Source organism: Diabrotica virgifera, chromosome 9, assembly GCF_917563875.1.
Source record: "Diabrotica virgifera virgifera chromosome 9, PGI_DIABVI_V3a".
NCBI lineage: Eukaryota > Metazoa > Arthropoda > Insecta > Coleoptera > Chrysomelidae > Diabrotica > Diabrotica virgifera.
Window position 1 is genome coordinate 113797603 of NC_065451.1, and position 23150 is coordinate 113820752.

The following is a 23150-nucleotide window of genomic DNA, read 5'->3' on the forward strand; positions in this document are numbered from 1 at the left end:
ATGAAGTTATTATATTAACAATTTGAACTGTCAATTTTTTATTTCTTTTATCATTTATTGTTTAAAACACAATAAAGGTGATAAGATACCCTCAGTTAAGGAGAATGTATTAATAATTAGATATTTTCTTCAGTCAATAGTGTGCACACTGTCAGTTAAATAGTAACGTGTGGCCTAACATGCCCACACATACCTACTGCGGTAAATACATTATATTTTTCAAAATTTTGGAATGTGTTTAAATCGTAGAACAATTGTATCTTTTGTTTTTAATACATATTTTAATCCTCTACAAATAAGTTCTCATGACTTTTGATGTAAAATAATTAGGGAAGCAGGAATTCAACAGTTTAGAATTTTACATTGAGTTTCCTATGGCCCGTTTTACGATTCACCACCCTGTATATGGAATCACCATGTATTCGAAACCTGTAGCTTTGGAAGCCATAGGTGGAAGTATTTCAGTTGAAACGATAAGAAGAAGAGTTGGTGTGCCCAAGACTATGTATATAGCAAGAGAAAGTTACGGGATTCCGAGTTAACCGGGCAACACAAGATTGATCACGTAAATTGGTGTCTTCAACACCAAAACTGGAACATTGGAAATTGGCAAAGTGTGCTATTTTCAAACGAAAGTAGGGTTTATGTAAAATAAATGATCAACGAATTCGTGTACTCAGAGAGCGAGGAACACAAGCAAGAACGGAAACTGCCAGATCTATTCACAAATATAAAAGAGAAAGTGTCATGTCCTGGAGAGACTATAATGGGTAAAAAAATCCTTTAGTTTTCATCCAACCAACTTTAATAGCTCGCAGGTATGTTGACTTGGTTCTATAACCTATAATTGGGCTCCGGCGAGGTGCAATTGAAGAAAATTAAATGTAGCTTTAATTCGCTGAAAATAATAAAAAATATCAGATGATTCCATATAAGTTTGGTTGTGTGTATTATTGTGTTTAAATTTATCAATCAAAGATAGATTAAAATTTTTTATTTTTTTTTTAATATAACGCGGGCACATAAATTTGATACACCCTGTATATTGATTTGTAAATATTTATTAGAAGTTAGCTTTCACGCAAGGTGGTTTCTCCTAAATGAATTTTTCCATGAAGACTTAAAGACATTTGTAAATAAAAGTGAAGTGAAAGTTATTTAGGATTATTATTTTAAACCGATTGTTTATTCACGGGAAAGGTAGAAGCCATAGGAAATTAGTTCTTAGAAAATTAAGGTAAAGAAAGTTTGGAATTTTAATCTCTTTTTGTTTAACCCCGAGTAAATTTTGTAGAATTTCCCGAAAGTAATTATTATGATGGTAGGAATATTTTTTAAAGTATGAGTGGGTTTTTCGAATGAAAAAAAGAGTGGGGAAAAAGAAATGTCTCTGATTGATTTGGCAATTTGGAATGGGAAGAAGAGAAGGTTGAATTTTCAGATAGTTTTGGAAAAAGGGATTATTGTGTTACCGGCATTCGAGAAGAGCAGTCAAAAGTTTTCGTGAGTAGTTCAGAAGCAAGTACTAGTGGTTGTTTTGATAGTGAGAGTAGCTGAAAACTGGAACGAGAGACAAATCAAATCGAGAAGAAATACCTCTTTGATTCTGTAAAGTCCAAGAGAGTAAGTTACAAGAATTATCGTTATTAAAATTATTTGTGACACCAAGTAAAAAAGATACTTGGGTCTCAGGAGATTATTGTTGAGAGAAAGAGAGGAGAGAGTTTAGGAGTTTATTGAACGAGTACTGGCAAAAAGAGGCCTGGCTTGTGTTTTGGAGAAATAGTTGCTGGTATCCAGCTGGATTGTTTGCTGAGAACGAAGAGGGCTTTGATTGGTAGCCTAACATAATCAACAAGGAGGAGCTGTTTGGGTCAAGAGGAGACATAATTGTGTGTAAATCAAAAAGGTCAGTCAATAACCTATATAATAGATTTTCTTTATAATCAGAAGTTAAATTTTTTTACGTAAAAGCAGATGCATTTAAGATTCCAACATTTCAAAAATTTAATAGGAAGTATAAGTAAAAAGACTAAGTTTTCACTCTAATGGCATATAAAATAACATAATGCTATTCTACACCCCACCAGAATGAAAACAATGGGAGCCTTCTCTGGTTACACCTCCGAGGCTTCTACAATTTGCAAGCCATACGGATGCTGAGACTAAGGAAGATGAGGGAATTCTACAATTTACAATTCACGTCCCATCTGCTCAGCGCGGTAAAGTTCCAACGAGAATGGTTCCCTTCATACTCCACACAGAGTAAATGTAAATCAAAAATGAATAACCATTTTCAATTTCGTTGCAAAACGAAAACACAGCCGAACCATATTCTAGTCCAATCAGAGAGTGCTGCAAGCACCCTTACCGGTTTCGAAACTTATTAGTCTCTCATCAGGAGGCACATATGCTGCTCTCCCCGATCCAACCAAAACAAACCCCAGCGTGCAGTCCCGGATTGCAACGAACGAAATGGCATAGATGCCCTAGCGGCAAATGCTAGCAAAAAGACTAAGTTTTCACTCTAATGGCATATAAAACAACATAATGCTATTCTACACCCCACCAGAATGAAAACAATGGGAGCCTTCTCTGGTTACACCTCCGAGGCTTCTACAATTTGCAAGCCATACGGATGCTGAGACTAAGGAAGATGAGGGAATTCTACAATTTACAATTCACGTCCCATCTGCTCAGCGCGGTAAAGTTCAGCGCGGTAGGGGTGCGGTAGGGTTCTGCTTCAGCGCGGTAGGGGTGCTTGCAGCACTCTCTGATTGGAATAGAATATGGTTCGGCTGTGTTTTCGTTTTGCAACGAAATTGAAAATGGTTATTCATTTTTGATTTACATTTACTCTGTGTGGAGTATGAAGGGAACCATTCTCGTTGGAACTTTACCGCGCTGAGCAGATGGGACGTGAATTGTAAATTGTAGAATTCCCTCATCTTCCTTAGTCTCAGCATCCGTATGGCTTGCAAATTGTAGAAGCCTCGGAGGTATAACCAGAGAAGGCTCCCATTGTTTTCATTCTGGTGGGGTGTAGAATAGCATTATGTTGTTTTATATGCCATTAGAGTGAAAACTTAGTCTTTTTGCTAGCAGTTGCCGCTAGGGCATCTATGCCATTTCGTTCGTTGCAATCCGGGACTGCACGCTGGGGTTTGTTTTGGTTGGATCGGGGAGAGCAGCATATGTGCCTCCTGATGAGAGACTAATAAGTTTCGAAACCGGTAGGGGTGCTTGCAGCACTCTCTGATTGGACTAGAATATGGTTCGGCTGTGTTTTCGTTTTGCAACGAAATTGAAAATGGTTATTCATTTTTGAAGTATAAGTAATTTGCGAATACCAAATTTGTTTGTATAGCTTGTTTTTTATTAAGGGTATCAAGAACAAAGCGATAAATATTTGTTTGAATTAGATTAATTTATATGGTAAAAGTTTCTTTTGGACAGTTATGCCCACAGGATTTAATTGGAAAATTTATAGAGCATTGGTTTTAATAATAAAGGTATTTGTATGTGTTTATTTATGATTTTTCTATTTATTTCCTTTTCCTATTTTATCCCGATAAGAATCAACTAAGAGATACTGAAGCCACGAGAAAGGATAAGTATAACCTAAGAGAATTTAATTAATTTTTTTTTTTTGACAAATGGCACCCTGAGATTTTTTCTTAATATTTTTATGTATGATTTGCGTTAATTAAATAATTGATCAAATAAATAATAATTAATATAAAAGTAATAGAAAGCAGATCATAACAGTATATATTTAGGTAGTTAGAAATATGTAAACTAATATTACAAATAGCTCGGGGTTATGAGTCCATATCCACACAAAGTGTTAGTTTTTTATCGAAAAAATTAATGTTTTTAATAAGTTTTCTGCTAATAACTTCCAAAGTTTTCGTCTTATCTAAACAACTTTACTTAACAAAAATGTACCTTTTGAAAAAATAAACAAAACCGTTTTTTTTAAGTTTACCAATAGTAACCGAACTATACTTTATTATATGTTGTGAAATATTACAGTACTTTATTATATGAAAAAGTGATCGCAAGCAACCCCCCGGTAAAAAATCAATATATTTTTTTGAAAAAAAAATACGAAAAATCCAATTGGAAGCATAATAATGTAAGTTAGCGGTGTTTTTGGTCATTGGCCTTATTCATTCTTATTTATTTATGTATTATTAATAGATCCTAGAAGTTTGACGGGCTTAGAATGATTTAGTTTTTAAAAAACTGGAATTAAAAGCGAATAACGAATTTTTGTTGGTAAAAAATGACATTTTCTTCAGAATATAAAGATTAGCATCCGAGATACAAAAAAATGTTTCTATATAAAATTGTAGGTTATTTAATTCCTAAGAACCTGGTTTGAAAAAAATTTTTCTACGGCAAAAATTGAGTGAATCGTAAATGAGTATATCGAAAAACGTTGATTTTTTCTATACAAAACTAACACTTTTGATAGCGAATAAGTCGAAGTCTCATTCATTTTATCAAAAAAATGTATAGAACATTTTTTGCTTAGAATGGATGTTTTTCTTAACTTTTGCGGTCAAAATATAATAAAAAATTTCCACCCCCGAGATGGGGTGACAACCACTCCCATGGTAAAAGCGCCTTTCGGCATCATATAGATTTTGATCATTGGACTATCCACTACTTATTCTTAAATTTTCAGGCAAATCGATCCATTCTGTAAAAATTGCGAGGTGAAAAGCTTCGGTTCCTGGCCTATTATTTGTGAAAAGTCATCTTAAAACGTGGTTTATTCGTAGAAAATAAACATATTCACCCGCAAATACCTCGAAAAGTATTGACAGTGAAAAATCTCTATAGAAAAAATTTCCTTGGAATCAGTAATTTTATCCACTTCCATACTTATTTTGACCGTATGTTTTTTCAACCAAGAGAATGGGTGACAGTAACCCCCAAGGCAAAAGCGCACATCGACACAATATCACTTTTTTCTTTGACACGTTAGGTATGTATTTGCCAAATTTCATGTAATTCAAGCGGTTCTTTAAAAGTAACAGCAAAAACTGTGAGTAAATGGACTAGTAGTAATAATTATGTAAAATATTTACCTTAACAAAGTAGTAAAGCTAAACACGTATTCTTACAACACCTTTAAATTCACAATCAAATTATTCCTCTGGTTAACTTTAAACACAATATCGTGTATTATTTACAATTGATTTGAACTTTTACTGATAAACTACAAGCAAATGTCATTGTAGGTATTTTTTCAATGGGCATTCTTCACAAACTGAATAAAATCTTTCATCCAATGCGCCGTGACCGGATGAACCGGAAATAAAAAGTGAGCCCTTAGAATTCACAATGAAATTCGTCTATAGGGACGGTGTAGCTAGTTTACGTACAGGGTGAAGCAACCAGTTAAATTTTTAAACAAAATTTTATTTCGAATAGGCATAAGTTATTAGGGATGAAGGAAGTTATACTCATTTTCATAGTTGATCTTTTCGTGAACAGATTAACGGATTCCGATAATGTTTTTTTATTATTTATATTTTTCTTTAGTCTTTACACAGTTGTGGAAAGGTTTACTCAAATTTCTTTTCTATACTTATACCGGGTGGAAGAAAATAAATGTTTTTCTTATGTTAAGTTTGAGACACTCTGTAGGAAGAACGAGGTACAAAAATGTGAGTATACGTTGGAATCATAATATTGTAGTCTTATGTTGTGTGAACACTTTTTGTTTTTTGAAGGGCTCTGATATCTTTAGGAACAAATAAAATAGATGGTTTTGTAGTTTAACATGTGTTTTAACCGAAACAAAAATTGGAGAATCTCTGTAGGGAGAAAAATTTACAAAGGTGGGTATACACCGATATTATGTTGTATTCTCACATTTTATGAACATTTTATTTTTCTAATTTATCTGTTATCTTTAATAACAAAGCGACTAGACGGTTTGACTCTTTAATATGTGTTTTAACTGATGACGTACTATACTTGAGGAAGCCACCATACCATTATCTTCTCCTACCACTATCATATCACTAAGATGAAATTATTTCTTGGAGGCCTTGGGCCCCTAAGGCCTGTCGAGCTAAACTATATAAGATGAAATTATTTCTTACATTATAGTGCGAAAGGAACAGAGTGTTCAAAGAAAAAATCTCTGTGATGTACCTCTCGCTAAGAGCCTCCACGTAGACATCAAATATGTACTTACCCTCAAGGAAATTCTATATCAAAACATCACAGAGCCTCCATTAAACAAACTCGTCTCTCTTATGTTGCGCTGCGCATACCGCTTACCTGGTCGACAAATAACTCTTATAGGTGTCGATAAGAACTGTTTACGTTATGTGCCTTTCTGTTTTTAAGGTTTTGTTAACCATTATTTTTTATTGTTATTTTAGTTTTGTATAAATAAGTAAATACTCACTCGACTTTGACTCGTCAATTTTTTCACCTCCTTTATACCCTTTGGTCCAGGTGTCCATATTAAAAATTTGTTGATGAACGTTGAGTTTCCTACTAGGCACACGGCTTTGTCTAAAAGTTCTACTACTTTATAATCAGCCTCGTTCTCTGCTAAGAGAAGTATTGTAAAGCCTTTTTCTCTAGAATTAGACCTGAAAACAATAATAAAGAATTTCAGTCTGTAAATAAATAAACACAATAATGCATACAAATGATAAACAGCTTAAGTTACAGGTTTATATATATTTATAAATATTACAATTGGAAGTTTTATTCCCTGAGAAATAAAACCTCTAATGTGACCAAGTTTCTATTACTTGCAAACCAAGCGAATGATGAATAAAAGAAGATACGGAGATGTCTAAAAATGGCACCTCACTACCTGTCTATTCCAAATTTGGTCCACACTTACCACGTGTGGGAGTCATATGTTGCCCTAGGGCCGTAGCCAAAGGAATTTTATCCATCCTTTGGATTTTGCCATGTTGGCATCTATATAAGACTTTAAGTCTGTTTTTAAAGGTTTTGACCTTTGTATTTTTTGGTTGGCTCACCATGTTCTTGTAACACTGATGATGCTCTTGTTACAGAGCGAAAACGTTTTGTTTCTATGTTTGTAGCCCTATAGGGGCTTTTTAAACTAATTTACCTTTTACCAAGCCAAACATTTTTTATTAAATTTTACTTGTATTAATTAATGGTATACAGTCAGCTACAGGAAATTTTTCCTAGTAGAAATTAACACGTTCGCTGCGTATAGTTTTTAAGTACTTCTCCCAGAACCTGAAATAATTTTTGTCAGGTAATATAAGTGAGCACATGTCGCTCATCGGAGACATCACCAATGGAGAGGGAAACCGAATGTCGCCGATGAGCGGCATACGCATCGACCGTGTTAGGAGACATCTTCATCTTATAATAATTCAGTTCGTTCAGAGAGCAACATTAACGCCCTTACGTACGTTTCACTCTCATTAGAGATCTTCATAGGGTGTATACAGGGTGTTTCATTAATAATTGTGCATATAGTAACTGGAGAAACCTTAGCAGAAAATACGAAGATTTAACCTAAAACACTTAAATAAAATGTGGTTCCTCACTGAGTTACGGGGTGTTTTATCTAAAAATTTAAAAATTTTTTTGCTCAGCATTTTAAAACTATTTGACATATCCTTTTCATACTTGGCAGAAAGTATAGGTACTGTACAAACTACTAAATTATGTTCAACAAACGTTTCTGTCTATTACCAGAGGCGTACGACGGAGAAAAGTGAATGGTTGACCCTTTCCAAATTCTACGCCACTGGCGGAATTGCTATTTTAGTTCAATTTTTGGATTCTCCAATACTTTCTATGAAAATAATATACTCTTCATACATTTCTAAATCTTTGAAGTTAAAAATGAAACGACACGGTTATTTTGATTAATGTATTGTGTCGCTTCATTTTTAATTTCAAATATCTCGAAAACAAATCATTTTATCGTTACGAATGAAGAGTATATTATTTACATAAAAAGTATTGAAAAATCAAAAAATTACACTAAAATAGCAATTTTGTCAGTGGCGTAGAATTTGGGAAGGGTCAACCAGCCACGATCGCCTGTCGTACGCCTCTGGTAGTAGCTAGAAACGTTTATTTATCTTAATTTAATAGGGTGTACAGTACCTACACAATGGGTACAAATAGTTTTTAAATTTTGATCATATGAATCATACCATAAATTAATCAAAATAACTGTGCCGTTTCATATTTAACTTCAAATATCACCAAAACTAATGACTTTATCGTTACCAATGAGGAGTATATTATTTACGTATAAAGTACTGGATAATCTAAAAATGGCACTAAAATAGTAATTCCACCAGTGGCGTAGAATTTGAGAAGGGTCAACCATTCACCATCCCCTGTCGTACGCCTCTGGTAGTAGCTAGAAACGTTTGTTTATCATAATTTAGTAGGGTGTATAGTAGTCGCACTTTCTGCCAAGCATGAAAAGGCAGCGTCGAATAGTTTTAAATGCTGAGCCAAAATAGTTTTTTAAGTTTTTAGATAAAACACCCTGTAACTCAGTAAGGAACCACATTTTATTAAGTGTTTTAGGTTAAATCTTCGTATTTTATGTTAAGGTTTCTCCAGTTACTATATGAACAATTATTAATAAAACACCCTGTATATGACTACTTTTGAACGAATTGAAACAAATCCAACCTCCCAATACCGAATTCGGTTTCTCGGGAAGGGGGCTTATGTTGAGCAGCGGACATTCGAGGCTGGATCATCAAGTAAATTCATTATATAGACTAGACTTTCAGTACCTAGTTTAAAAGAAAAAAAAAAGTGTAACGAGAAAAAACCTAATGTGATAAAATTTATATGAAGATGTGCATGATAAGAACGGTAATAAAGATCGCACACAGCATACTTATAACTTATATCATTATTACTGAACCAGTTAATGAGATAAAATAACATAATGACTAACACACCAGCTGATGTAATGATATAGTCTTTCATAAATGCTCCTTATGCCTTAATGGCCATATCATTTACATTTATCATTACACTTATAAAATTTTATGCAACAGTTATTTATTGTTGAAGATAGATTATTCCTGCATTTTTAGATTTATGTATTCCAACTGACTACAGTGCGTATCGGCACCAAAAATCTCATGGAAATGAGCAATACGGAAGAAAATGAGCAAAAATGTATAATAGATACAAATAGCGATAGGCCAGGAGAATGTTGTCGCGACTACTAAGAAGTTGTGAGTTTTAGTCCAGTAAAACAAAAAGATTTTGTTTATTACTACGAACAGAAAAACGCATTTGTTATTTTTATTAAAACATTGACGGAAGAGAGGAAGTATTACCAATAACTGACGTCAACACGTTAAAAATCTCCGTATTACTATGATAATAATGATAAGAGGCAACATAGCGCTAATCAGGTAGCCATACCTCCTTGGTTGTGTTAGTTGTCGTCCTTAGATGATATAGTCTTCTAAAATTATGACCAAAAATGGTAAAACTGCTGCTGTAACGTGTTCCTTTTGTAGATTGGCTACACCAAAGTCGCTTGATGACGACCAAATAGTCAGAAATACGCTTTACCTTGTAACGTTTTTTTTTTTAAGTTTTCTGCGTGTAGTATAAAATGGATAGCACCAAATTCTCGTCTTCTTGTGAATTTGTCTCGTCTTATCGACATCTGCGAGTAGAAGGTGATGTGAATCCACATCAAATTAAGTTCCCAAACCATAATAAATTTCTTTCGCACCTATAACACACTTCAAGACACACTTTTTTTAAACCTTATCACTGAGAAGCCTCGAATGTCAAGGGTTTTGTGGGAATATATCTTCAGTTTCCCATGATCGTAATTTGGTAGAGTCACTGATGCTTATCAACCTTACAAGTTAGTTAAAGAGTTCTTAAGATTTTGCGGCATTCGTGAATTGAATTCTGACGCGGTGAGATGCATTGCGACGTCGAAGTATTGTCCCGTAGGGGACGTGTGTAATAAGTAGGGGAGTGAACTCATAACTGAAATTATGGTAAGTCAAAATAACCTTTCATTCTAATGTTCCAACGTTATTAAAGAAATACTTTTTCTTTCTATTCAAGAGTTTTACGGCACGGTCAATTCTACCACCTAGTCTTCTTTGAGAGCCATTTCTACCGCCCGGCCTATCCTTTGGGGCCAACTCAACAGTACTACCCATATTTGAAGGGCTTGTCCGCTATGTATGACCATGTACATACCATGTTCTTCCCTTTTCCCTATAGTAAGTTACTAATTATTATTATCTGCTTTCTGTGAAGAAGAATACGCCATTTTTCTCGCGTGAGGGTAGATAAGACACCTTTTTTGTGTTTATTTTACTGAAAAAGTGCATTCTAAAAAGGCCATCCTTTTAATATAGTTAATTTGATGTCATTATTGAGTAATTTTTATTTTAAAATGGGTGATCATTGAAACTATAGATATTTTAATTATGTAATTTTTTTGTGTAATTAGTATAATATTTAGTATAATAGAAACAAAAAAAACCTTTTTTTATTGTCGAATAGATGACGAAATATGAGCGTCAATTACCTATTTTTAATTTTTTTTAACAATTATTCAGTTTTTCTGTATAGTAAGTAGTCATTAGAAATTATAATCATCTATTCTACTTTCTTAGCTATTGCTTATTATCGGTCTGTGTTGTGTTGACCAAATAATATTAAGTCAATGTATTTGAAGTTTTCTTTTTTTGGTCAACAATTTTATAGTTATTTCTTTCTGTGTAGATTATGTAAATATTGAGTATTACCTTATTAAGAATACCTTATTGAGTATTTTAATAAATGTTACATTGAAACGTACGATGTCGCATTTTATTTAATTATTATTTACAGCTCAAGACTAGAACATTGGTGTTTTGTCGTAGCAGTGTTGCTAATGTTTCTTTGTTGCGTTACGTATCGTTAATTGTTCCTTTGTAAATTTAAATCGGTTAAAATTTAATGGCGCCCTCTTTCTTTTTTGTTTTATGTATTTAGTATTCTCGTTTTCTTTGAGTCCATGTGTCAAACCACCAGATAACGTTATCTATCCATCTTTTGTCTATTGTCGTTTTATTAGCCCTATTTGCGTATCATTTTCTATTCATTTAACATCTTTCATTGTAACAGAAGCCCAACCCCAAGAACCACGCCCACCTCTCTTCCGACTGAGCAACGTGGCCTTTGTGTCGTCAATGTAGGTGATTGGACCTTTCCATCTTCGGTCATTCCTTATTCCATCTAAGGATAATATCATCGTCCTGATCCTTCTGGTTCAGCTTTCATGACCCCTTGTCCATCCGATCTTTATAACCTACGGAAGAAGCGGGCCAGGTCGAAGAAGAACGTCAGGGCTTAGAGACCTGAGAAAATGGTTTAACAGATCATCTGCATCCCTTTTCCGAGCTTCTGTCAACAAAATTACTATAGCCGATTTAATATCGTGTGTGATAATCGAGCACGGCACATGAAGAAGAAGACTATTCACTCGCATTAACCTTCACTATATACTCGTATAGAAATAACACTATATGGCATAAGATACTTGCAGAAAAAATGGTTTAAAATCCGGTCCGAAGACAACCACCACAACTCGAGGAAGATGAAAAACAAATTAGGATGCCGAACTTACTACCATTAGAGCGTAATAAGCATAGTAATCTAGTACCACTTAGATCGTAATAAGCAATGTCATAAATTACAATTCGAAGGATCACCCAGTAACGTGGGAAATAAAGAACATACGCCTTAACAAATTTGTAACTTAATGACTAACTTTGTTACTATGACATAGGTAAATTAAGATCTGGTCAAACTTTTAACGTGAAGTTCTTATATTTAAACCGCTGGTTTAATGTACAATTTACACTAGTCCGCGACACACCACACGAGAGCACCGTTACAGTTTAAATGTCACTAATTTTCACATGAACCAAGGTTGTTTTCTTTAGTTTTAATAAACTTGACTAATAATAAGCGTTTGCCAAACGTGTAGCTTGTAGACTATAAGCTAGACACAAAATAACTATACAAAATACGCGAGAGTTCAAAATTCTAAACAATATAATTGCGTCGACAAGACTGGCCGAGTACAAACAAGATACTTTTTCACTAAAAACACGCGAGAGTTGAAAACTCTCAACAACAGGCTTCCAGATACGCTAGCTTACAGTGGATAATGTGAGACTAATACACGACAAAGCGACGACCTGACTTTTCGAATACTAAATTGATACTGAGTGCTTAAATTTATAATAATTATTGTAATGTAAGAGGTTAGCGGGGGACAACTTCGAAATGTCTATAAGTAAGTAGGTAAAACAACACCTTTTGAATATTTGCTACCAGGTATTTCCTAGGTACAAGTTTTCAGTTGTTAGAAACATCTTTTGAAAGCATTATACCCAGGATTTCTGGGGAATTTTCTCGGGATAGGTAATCGGTAGGTTTTATGAAAGAAGAAATTATCTACTACCAGTGGCGTAGCAACACGATTCTTACAGAAATTTATCCGCCATACATAAAACTTATATATAAAATTTATAAAGTAAATAGCTGCGGAAACGTACGGATCAAGTTTTTGTTAACATCCTGTATAACCGAAAGTGGTAGGAGATGATATAACTTCTCAAGATTTTTTTCGATTAATTTTACATATCCAATAAATCCTATATCCTACATTTCCATATATAGGGGAGTGCAATTAGAACGAAAACATGCATTGTTTCGGGGAAAAGCTCAAACAAGCTTATATTTTTCTAAAACTTTTTTTGTTAGTTTATATACATGTTAAAGTAAAAAATTCTACTCGCGGATTTGGCCGCTAATTGTTTATTAATTGTTTAAACAATAACAATTTTTTGGTATTAATAATTTTAAAAATATCGTTAAATTCACCATATTACTTTGATCAAATATGTTTCTATTTTGTTTTTGATTATACTGAATCCGAATATGGCATTGCCATTTGAAAATTCTTATACAGAAGCTCTTATACAGTACGTCTGCGTAGCTAGGAACCACATGGAACTTTTTTGTTATCAATTTTACGAAAAAAAAGTTATTCTTCATAAAATGCTCTGGATAGTCAAAAATTTAAAACTCAACCATCAGATATCAAATTTTATCAATTTTATACGAGTTATGTCAGAAATATGAATTTCGTTAAAGAGTAAAGTACCCTTATATTTCAGAATATCAAAAAATGAAATTATGAAAAGTTGTTTGAAATTAAAAACTATGTTTAAATATACAATTACATTATTCTAATCGAAATTTTTTTTTTTCAATTTTTTCTCAAATTACGGATACTCATCATCATTTTATTACAATTATGATAACTATTTTATTATCACTTTTACGAAAAAAAGTTATTCTTCATAAAATGCTCTCCCTGGTTTAAAATATAAGATACAACTATCAGATATTAAACTTTTTAAATTTTATACGAGGTATGTAAATGATATGAATTTTTCTTAAGAGTTAAGTGCCTTTATTATTCACAATATTTTAATTAGAAGGATGTAATTGAACACTAAAACAATTTTTTTCAATTCCAAACAACTTTTCTTATAACAATTTTCGATATTTAACGATACTTTACTCTTAAGTGAAATTCATATTTTTTGACATACCTCGTATAAAATTTATTAAATTTGATATTTGATGATTGCATTTTATATTATATACGATGCAGAGTATTTTATAAAGAATAACTTTTGTTCGTAAAACTGATAATAAAAAAGTTATTAATAAGTTCCAAGTTACGCAGACATACTGTGTAAGAGCTAAAAAAATTTTTTTGCTGAACATTTATTATTGTTAAAGTTTATTATTAAATGTATTTTAGGTAAGTTTTACAGAGTTAACACTTTATATAAACATTTTTTTAGCTGGTAATTTTCGGTTTTTGTATTACATTTTTATTTTTGTTATCTTTCTTAATTATCTCAAAAAGAAATAGTGGATTTCATTTTTAAAGTAAAATAATTTGGTGCATTTTAAAGATTAGATCCTAAGCTTTAAAAAAACACTTATAAAGCTGTAATAGATCTGTTCAAACTTGAGTAATACCGTCTTAAAATGGTGGTAATTCTATAAAACTACGAAGATTTCAAAAATTACATTTTTTAAGACGTCATATCATTTGAATTAAACTTTTGAGATTTTTTTTCAATTAAACATCATATATACGATGCTTGAAAGGTAAGTTGTGCAAAATTGAGGGTTTTATAAGAAAAATTGTATTAGTCACACATTTTTAAATCATTTTTAAACAAAATTCATGTAAGGCCCCTCACTTTCCGCCCCCTCCGTAATTATGCTCATAAATTTTATTTCTTTTTATTATAACCATAAGATAGCTTAATTATTCTTCTTTTAGGTTCAATTTGTAAAATTTCATTTGATCCATTAGTTAAAGAATTACATTAAAATAACTCAAACGTGCACTTCGCCGTACGCTAGTTTACAGTGCGCCAATGTTTGTGAGAAGGGTGACTTTGGCGTTATAGATAAAAAATTATAGAAGATACAGATTTAATTTTAGAAAATTCTTTATATAAGATTTTTTTTTTGTAAAAGTTTCTGAATTTTTCAATGATTAAGTCAGTTTTGCTCTAAAATTTATATTTTCGGAGTTATTTAAAAAAACATCAAACTTCGTAGTTCATTTGTTTAATAAAAAATGAAGCACCCACTTCTCGAGTAGAACTTTTTGATATGATGTTTATTAAACATTTCTTAATTAAATTACAAAAAGTTCTATCTTGTTTGATTTTTTTCGAAGTGAAAATCTATATGCACTCCCCTAATATTAGTAATGTCAAGTTTCTCTAACACTAGATATATTTTTATCAATAGAGGTATATTAGTAAAATTGATTTAAAACGTACATGACATAATATGGAATAAGTATATTTACTTATAAGCCCCTACAGCTGACAAACCGGACGAGATAATTGAAGCATTTTATAATGAACTATCCAACACCTTAAAATGCCTCCCCAAAAAGGATTTAACTTTGATTATGGGTGATCTAAATGCTAAGATTGGTAGGGGACAATCGGGAGAATTCATAGGGCAATTTGGACTTGGACAAAGAAATGAGCGAGGAGACCGACTGGGTGAATTTGTGGCAGAAGAAGAGTTTGTGATTACTAACACTTACTTCAAACTCCCTTACAGAAGATTATATACATGGAAATCACCTCAAGACACTCCAGGCCGCATAGTGAGAAATCAAATAGATTACATCATGATTAATAAAAGATTCCGTAACAGCATAACATCAGTCAAGACATACCCAGGAGCTGATATCAAGTCAGACCATAACCCACTGATTGGCAAAATTAAGCTCAGGCTAAAGAAGGTTAGACGTAGTGTCAATCCAAAATTCGACATAAGGCTATTAAAAGACCAAAACACAGAACAGAGTGTAAAACGGTATATACAGAACAACTTGAATACCGTTATTCAATCGGATGTAATGGACCAGGAGATAGAAAAGTTGCATACAGTTTCACAAGACATACGTGAGAAATTCCTCAAACCACCAAAAGTAAAGAAGAAATCGTGGATGACAAACGAGATTTTAGATATGATGGAAGAGAGGCGAAAGTCCAAAGATCAGGACATGTCATTATACAAAAGAATAGATAAAGATATCAAAAAAGCAATTAGAATAGCTAAGGATACACGACTAAGAGAACAGTGTGCGGAAATCCAGCAATTGCAACATAAACACGATTCATTCAATATGCACAAAAAAGTTAAAGAAGCTGCAGGCTTATACAAACCTAGCAGAGTTGGGTGTTTGGCAGATAACCAAGGCAAACCACTGTTAAGTGTGGAAGAAAAACTAGACACGTGGAAGAAATATGTGGAAGTAACTTTTGCAGATGAAAGGCAGAATACCATTGAAGACATTGAATGCCAAACAGGACCCCCGATTACCATTGAAGAAGTCACGTCAGCTATTAAAACAACTAAAGATGGTAAAGCTGTAGGGCCTGACCAGTTTTATGTAGAATTCCTAAAACTTATGGATGAACAAGGAATAAAATGGATAACAACCGTATTCAACAAAATATACGTAACTGGAAAAATACCCCAAAGCTGGTTAAAGTCGACCTTCGTAACTTTACCCAAAAAAGTAAATGCCAAAACATGTGAAGACTACAGAACAATTAGCCTAATGAGCCACTTACTCAAAACGTTTCTGAAGGTGATACATGGCAGAATATATAAAAAATGCGAACAACAGATATCATGGACGCAGTTTGGATTCCGCGATGCCTTAGGCACCCGAGAGGCTCTATTCGCTGTCCAAGTGCTTATGCAAAGATGCAGGGATGTTGACTGTGAAGTGTATATTTGTTTTATCGACTACAAAAAGGCGTTTGATAGAGTAAAACATGATAAACTCATAAACATCTTGAAAGAAGCGGGAGTAGATGATAGAGACTTGAGAATCATATATAATTTGTATTACAACCAAACTGCCAATATTAAAGTGGAAGACCAATTAACAGAGGCAGTCTCCATAGATAGAGGAGTGAGGCAAGGATGCATCCTGTCCCCGGTGCTGTTTAATATATACTCTGAATGTATCTTCGAGCAAGCGCTGGGAGAACTACAGGAAGGCGTATTAGTCAACGGAGTGCGTCTGAACAACATTAGATATGCCGACGACGCTGTAGTTTTTGCAGACAGTCTAGATGGTTTGCAAAGAATAATGTCGCGCATATCAGATATAAGTAGAGAATACGGACTTGATCTCAATACGAAAAAAACAAAGTATATGGTAGTCAGTAAGCGCGAAATATTAAATACACAGCTTTTGGTTAACCAACAACTAATTGACAGGGTCGACAGCTACGCATACCTTGGTACCAACATAAACAGCCAGTGGGACCACTCAAGTGAAATAAAACAACGCATAGGAAAAGCGAGATCAGCTTTCATAATGATGAAGTCTCTTTTCAGAAGCCACGATTTACCTCTTGCTACCAAAATCTCTATCATCAGATGCTATGTATTTTCTACGTTATTATACGGAGTAGAGGCCTGGACACTTTCCGAGGCTTCTTTGAGAAAACTCGAGGCATTTGAGATGTGGTGTTACAGGCGCATTTTGAGAATTTCGTGGGTGGATCGTGTGACTAATATTGAGGTTCTACGTAGAATAGGCAAGGAATGCGAGATTATTAACATAATCAAAGAGCGCAAACTAGAATATCTTGGCCATGTTATGAGGAATGAACAGAGATATGGCTTGTTGCAACTCATTCTTCAAGGCAAGGTATTTGGAAAGAGAGGACCAGGGAGAAGAAGAATATCTTGGCTTCAAAACCTGAGAAAGTGGTTTAATACATCGACAACCGGACTATTCAGAATAGCAGCAAGCAAAGTTAGGATAGCCATGCTGGTCGCCAACATCCGGAACGGATAGGCACCTTAAGAAGAAGAAGAAGATATTTACTTGAAATAAACAACTCAAGTTATATTTTCCGGATATTTACACCAACTGGCCTATTACGGAACCCAAGACAGAGAAGCGAGAAATGTGAAGAAACAACTTAATGAATCGCCCAGATATGGAACAGCGATAAAACACTCTTATACACCTTAGCATGAATAATTACAGAGTTATTCCAAGCCAAAGGGAAAACACCTTTGTCTTCCTCTTCTGATTTGCCACCAGAATTGTATGCAAATCTAAGACAGGTAGTCGGTGCGCAGGTTCCTAGCGCCTTAAGGTTGCGAGTCCGGTGTGACATTATCTGAGAAGATATAGTTGAGTTGGTTCAATAGCTGAAAGGTGTTTCGGAATTATGAACATTCTTGAGTGTTAGCTGTTTCAAGCAATTAATGTGCTGTGATGATATCATGTTCATTGTATAAAATGCATTAGACATTATGCAATTTATATTAAATATTCAACGATGTATAGAATGCCAGTTTACAATGAAAATTGTAATTGGGTTGAAATAAAAATTTAAATAATTATTTCGTTTAACCAATAAATCAAAATGAACTACTGCTCAACCATATTTAACCCTTAACCACTGGCGTGGATGTTTCAGGACGTAGACTCTGGCATGCGGTATGTCATACCGTTGCCTATTCTCCTTTGTTTTCGATATGAATTTGTCTTACATCACTGTGTTTGTTTTTTACATTAACTACGGAATGATTCTTCACACTGCTGTAGAGTAAAATGCTGCTACGAATAAAATAAACTTAATTTTTACAAGAAAAGTATGAACGCATGCATAATATTGAAGAATCAGTGGAGATTCTTACAAAATCCTTTTTAAACTGAATTACAAAAAATCTTGAGTATTGGTAACTAAAAAATAGTAAAATAATGCTGATAGCAGAAAGAAAGAACAACTGAATGAACTTGCTGCCATCCTAATAGCGAAAGAATGCACTGGACTGCTTTTAACTATAGAAATGTAAACACTGACATGCGGTACGTGATACCGCTAGAAAACTTTACGTCAACGTAGCTCAAAGATTATACGATAATAAAAGTGTAGCAGTTGATAGAAGGTACAATTATTACACACCACTTGAAGGTACCCAGGTGGTGTTCTAGGAATCTTTTATAAAACAAGTTTTACAACATATTTTCGGTGCGGTATGGGATATGGCATGTAAGTGGTTAAGGGTTGACTATGCAAAACAGTCGTCAAAACAAAACGCAAAACAAAATTGTCGTCCCTATGCAATCATAACATTGTTTTAGATACTGTACTGATGTTCAGATCGGCTCTTATTTCTCCAACTACAAACAAACACAAGTAAACTAAATATCATACAAATCTATGCAGCTACTGCAGAAAAATCCGAGGACGAAATTGGGCAATTCTACGAAGAAATCAATCTAGTATTAAAATCGACGAAACCACTAAACATCACCGTATTCTAGGTGATTTTAACTCAAAAATTGGTAAAGACTCGATAAAAGAAATGAACGAGGTGACAGACTGCTTCAATTCTGTCAGGAGAATAACATGATTGTATCTAATACATTCTTCAACTTACCAAAGAGAAGACTTTATACGTGGAAATCACCCCAGTACAATGGCCAAAGAATAATTCGAAACCAGATTGATTTTTTACTGATAAACGAACGATACAGAAACTCCTTAAAAGCCGTTAAGGCTTACCCATGCGCAGATGTCTATTCAGATCATAATCCTCTAATAGCGCAAATGAGTATTAAACTAAAAAGATTGGAGCAGAAAAGAAGAGCAAACCAGATAGACGTCAGTCATTTATGTAACCTGGAGGTAAAGGAGGAACTGCAAAGATGTATTAATAATAATTTAAAAATACTTCACGAAAAAGAAACATCTCAGCCAACGAACAACATAGATAAAAAATGGCAAAACGTAAAAATGGCGACAACAATTCCTGTGAAGAAAATTCTGACTAAAGAAAAACCAAAAATAAAGCAAAGATGGATGACTGATAAAATCCTTCTTCTCATGGACAATAGGAGAATAATGAAAGGAAAAAACGAACAAAGGTGTAAACAAATACAGAAAGAAATCAAAAAAGAAATCAGAATAGCAAAGGAACATTTTTATAAAAGAAAATGTGAAGAAATAGAGCAATTGCAGGCAAAACATGATATTTTTAATGTACATAAAAAAGTGAAAGAACTTACAGGTACACAAAAACGTAAGCAGCCAAATATCCTGTATAATGTCAACGGAAACATAATAACAGAACTAGAAGAACAGTTGAAAACATGGAAAAACTATGTTGAAGAACTCTTTGCAGATGATAGACAACAATCTGAATTAAGTAACATACAAGGAGACGAAAGTCCAGAAATAACGGAAGAGGAAGTAATGTACCCACTAAAAAGAATGAAAAACGGTAAAGCCCCAGGTCCAGATGAAATACCAACGGAAATCCTTAAACTGATAGAACAAGGCTCGATCAACATTTTAGTTGAACTTTTCAATAGCATTTATACATCAGGAAAAATACCACAAGGATGGCTTTTATCCACCTTTGTTATTATACCAAAAAATATGAATGCCAAACAATGTAGTGATTACTGTACAATCAGTTTGATGAGCCATGTACTGAAAATATTCCTGAAAATTATACACACTAGAGTACACAGAAAACTGGAAATGGACATCAATGATACCCAGTTTGGATTCCGAAATGGACTCGGAACAAGAGAGGCGTTGTTTGCACTGAACGTTATGTCTCAAATATGTCTTGACATAAATCAATATGTATTCATGTGTTTTATAGATTATAGATTATAACAAGGCCTTTTGATAAAGTGCGAAATGATCAGACTCCTGGCAGAAAAGAATTTAGATAAACGAGAAATCCGATTAATAGCAAATATGTACTACAATCAGAAAGCAGTAGTAAGAGTAGAGAATAATACCACTGAAGAAATTGAAATAAAGCGAGGTGTGAGACAAGGGTGTATACTGTCACCAACCCTGTTTAATCTCTGTTACGAAGACGTAATGAATAGAATGCTCTATGAGCAATCCATAGGTATTAAAATAAATGGTGTTAGATTAAACAATCTGAGATTTGCCGACGACACCGTTCTGATCGCAGAAACACTTGAAGAGCTACAGACATTGGTGAATAAGATAGCAGACTGCAGCGAAGAATATGGACTATCTTTGAACATAAAGAAAACTAAATTTATGGTAATATCGAAATCAACACGAAGTGTCCTAAATTTATATTTACACAATGAAATTATCGATCGAGTTAGCAAATACAAATATTTAGGCACTTAAATAAATAAAGACAATGATAGCTCAGCAGTAATCAAAATAAGAATAGAAAAAGCCAGATCCATATTCCCTAAAATGAAGAGAGTGTTCTGTGGAAGAGATTTGAGCCTTGAAATGAAACTTCGCCTGATGAGATGTTACGTACCTTCTGTGCTGTTCTACGGAATGGAGTCATATGGACGCTGAAAAAGATTGATACCAAAAGATTAGAGGCATCTGAACTGTGGATGTATCGCAGAATCTTGAGAATATCATGGACGGAGAGAGTCACAAACGTCGAGGTCTTGAGAAGAATGAATAAAGAAAAGGAAGTCATATTTACGATCAAGAAAAGAAAACTGCAAAATACTTGGGACACAATACAAGAGGCGAAAAGTATGAACTGCTTCGAATAATTATGCAGGGGAAGATAGCAGGAAAAAGGTCCATAGGAAGAAGACGAAACTCCTGGCTAAAGAATCTACGGGAATGGTATAGCTGTAGCAACAACGAATTGTTTCGGTCCGCAGTTTCTAAAATACGTATAGCCCTGATGATCGCCAACCTTCGGAACGAAGATGGCACTTGAAGAAGAAGATAGTGTACGTTTGGTGCTCTTCTCTTTTTGTCTCTGCTTAGCTCTCTGTCAGCCTCATTCCACCAATTTTAGCTAAAAAATTGAGAACACCTTTTTTTGTTTTTATTTATCCTTTATTGGCCGTTAGTAGTTTCGAAAAGGCGGCCCACCAAATGCAGCGATTTTAGACTAATTAGTTTGATGAGTCACACAAGATACTTTTACGAATTATACAAAACCGAGTATTCCTTCTGTGCGAAAGAGGAATGGGTAATAAGCAATTTGGATTTATAGATGGTCTAGGAACTAGAGAGGCACTGTTTTGTATGCCGGTTCTCTTACAAAAAAGTTGTGAGTTCCGAAATAACGTTTATGTTTGTTTCATCGACTTCGAGAAGGCATTCGACTGAGTACAACACGATACACTTTTCGATTGTGTGCGGGCAGCAGGACTTGACCACTACGTTATAAGATTGCTAAAATGTTTATATTAAAATTAAGTAGCCTCTATCCGAGTTGGAGATAGTCGCACTGAAAAACTACCCATCAAACGTGGAATACGACCGGGTTGTGGTTTGTCACCCATTCTTTAATCTGTACTCTGAAGAAATCTTTAGGAAGGCTTCGGATGACAGACGAGAGAGAGTAAGACTAGACTGAGAAGTAATCGACAATATCTGACACGCTGATGATACAGCCATTCTTGCAGAAAATTGACAAGACATTAGTAAATCTAGTCAGTAAAGCAAGTTCTCGGAGAGGCCTTAAATCAATATTCCAAAGCAAAGTGGATGGTAATTGGAAAGATTGGTATAGATCAAGGTCTGCTTTACCTTAATGGAGAAGAGATAATGGGTAAACCATTTTAAATACCTTGACCGCTGGTTAAATGTAAATTCTGACTCTGATGAAGAGATAATAACCAGGATTGAAATATCACGTAAGAGTCCAGGGTAATAAGGATTTTCTCGGGACACTCAAAGATCCAGGTAGCTGACTACTTTTTTAGTTAATAGTTACTATAGACCTATAGGAAGAAAACCTACCTGTTTCCTGCCTATAGTTCGCGTCCGTTTTTTAATTATTAACAATTTAGTGCAAAAATCGCGATTTTTTCGATTTTTTGCACTCCATTCAAAAACTAAATAGTTGACATAAAATTACAAAATTCAGTCTTTTAGAACATTAAAAAACCTTCAAAATGCCGATTTCTTAAAGTTAAAAAGTTAATTTGTTGCTACGCAAACTGCAAAATAAATGAAAATCGTTATTTGTTAATAATTTTTACTACAACTACCTTAGAACTTTAGTATTTCACCTAAAGTTGGACATTGGGGTACTTAACAAACCCTCAAAATTTGAGACCGATCCATTAATTAGTTTAAGAGTTATTCTATTTGTTTATCCCAGAGACCTCTATTTTGCAATAAGATAAGACAGAAAATAATGAAGATAGTGCAATTCTGAGTAAGCCAAATGAAAGTAGAAGAGTGATAGTATCAAAATGTATTAAAAAAAGATAAACAAATAATTAATATGGTCAAAAATCCTAATGCCAAATTTTGAAAATTTTGTACTTTATAAACATTTAGAATAACTTTAAAAATGTTGTCCGTACAAACAATCTTTTTATATATTCGAAAAGACAGTATTTTAACACGAATTTTCAAATAAAAAAATTTAGCGTGGGCTCATTTGGGACAAAGTTAGCCATATGTTTTTTTTTAATTCACAGCTAATTTGTTTATAATAATTAATGAAGCTCATTAATGCCA

At 33.8% G+C, this 23150-nt stretch overlaps 1 protein-coding gene across 2 annotated transcripts in view; it reads right to left on the reverse strand.

The window, feature by feature from the left end:
* The window catches only part of LOC114328735 (puratrophin-1), a 988347-nt gene that overhangs the window by 184998 nt on the left and 780199 nt on the right, over positions 1-23150 (reverse strand). For both annotated transcript variants that reach the window (XM_050661949.1, XM_050661948.1), the window contains exon 6: positions 6434-6623. In XM_050661949.1, the coding sequence (XP_050517906.1) occupies positions 6434-6623 (190 nt within the window). The remainder of the gene's footprint in view (positions 1-6433; positions 6624-23150) is intronic.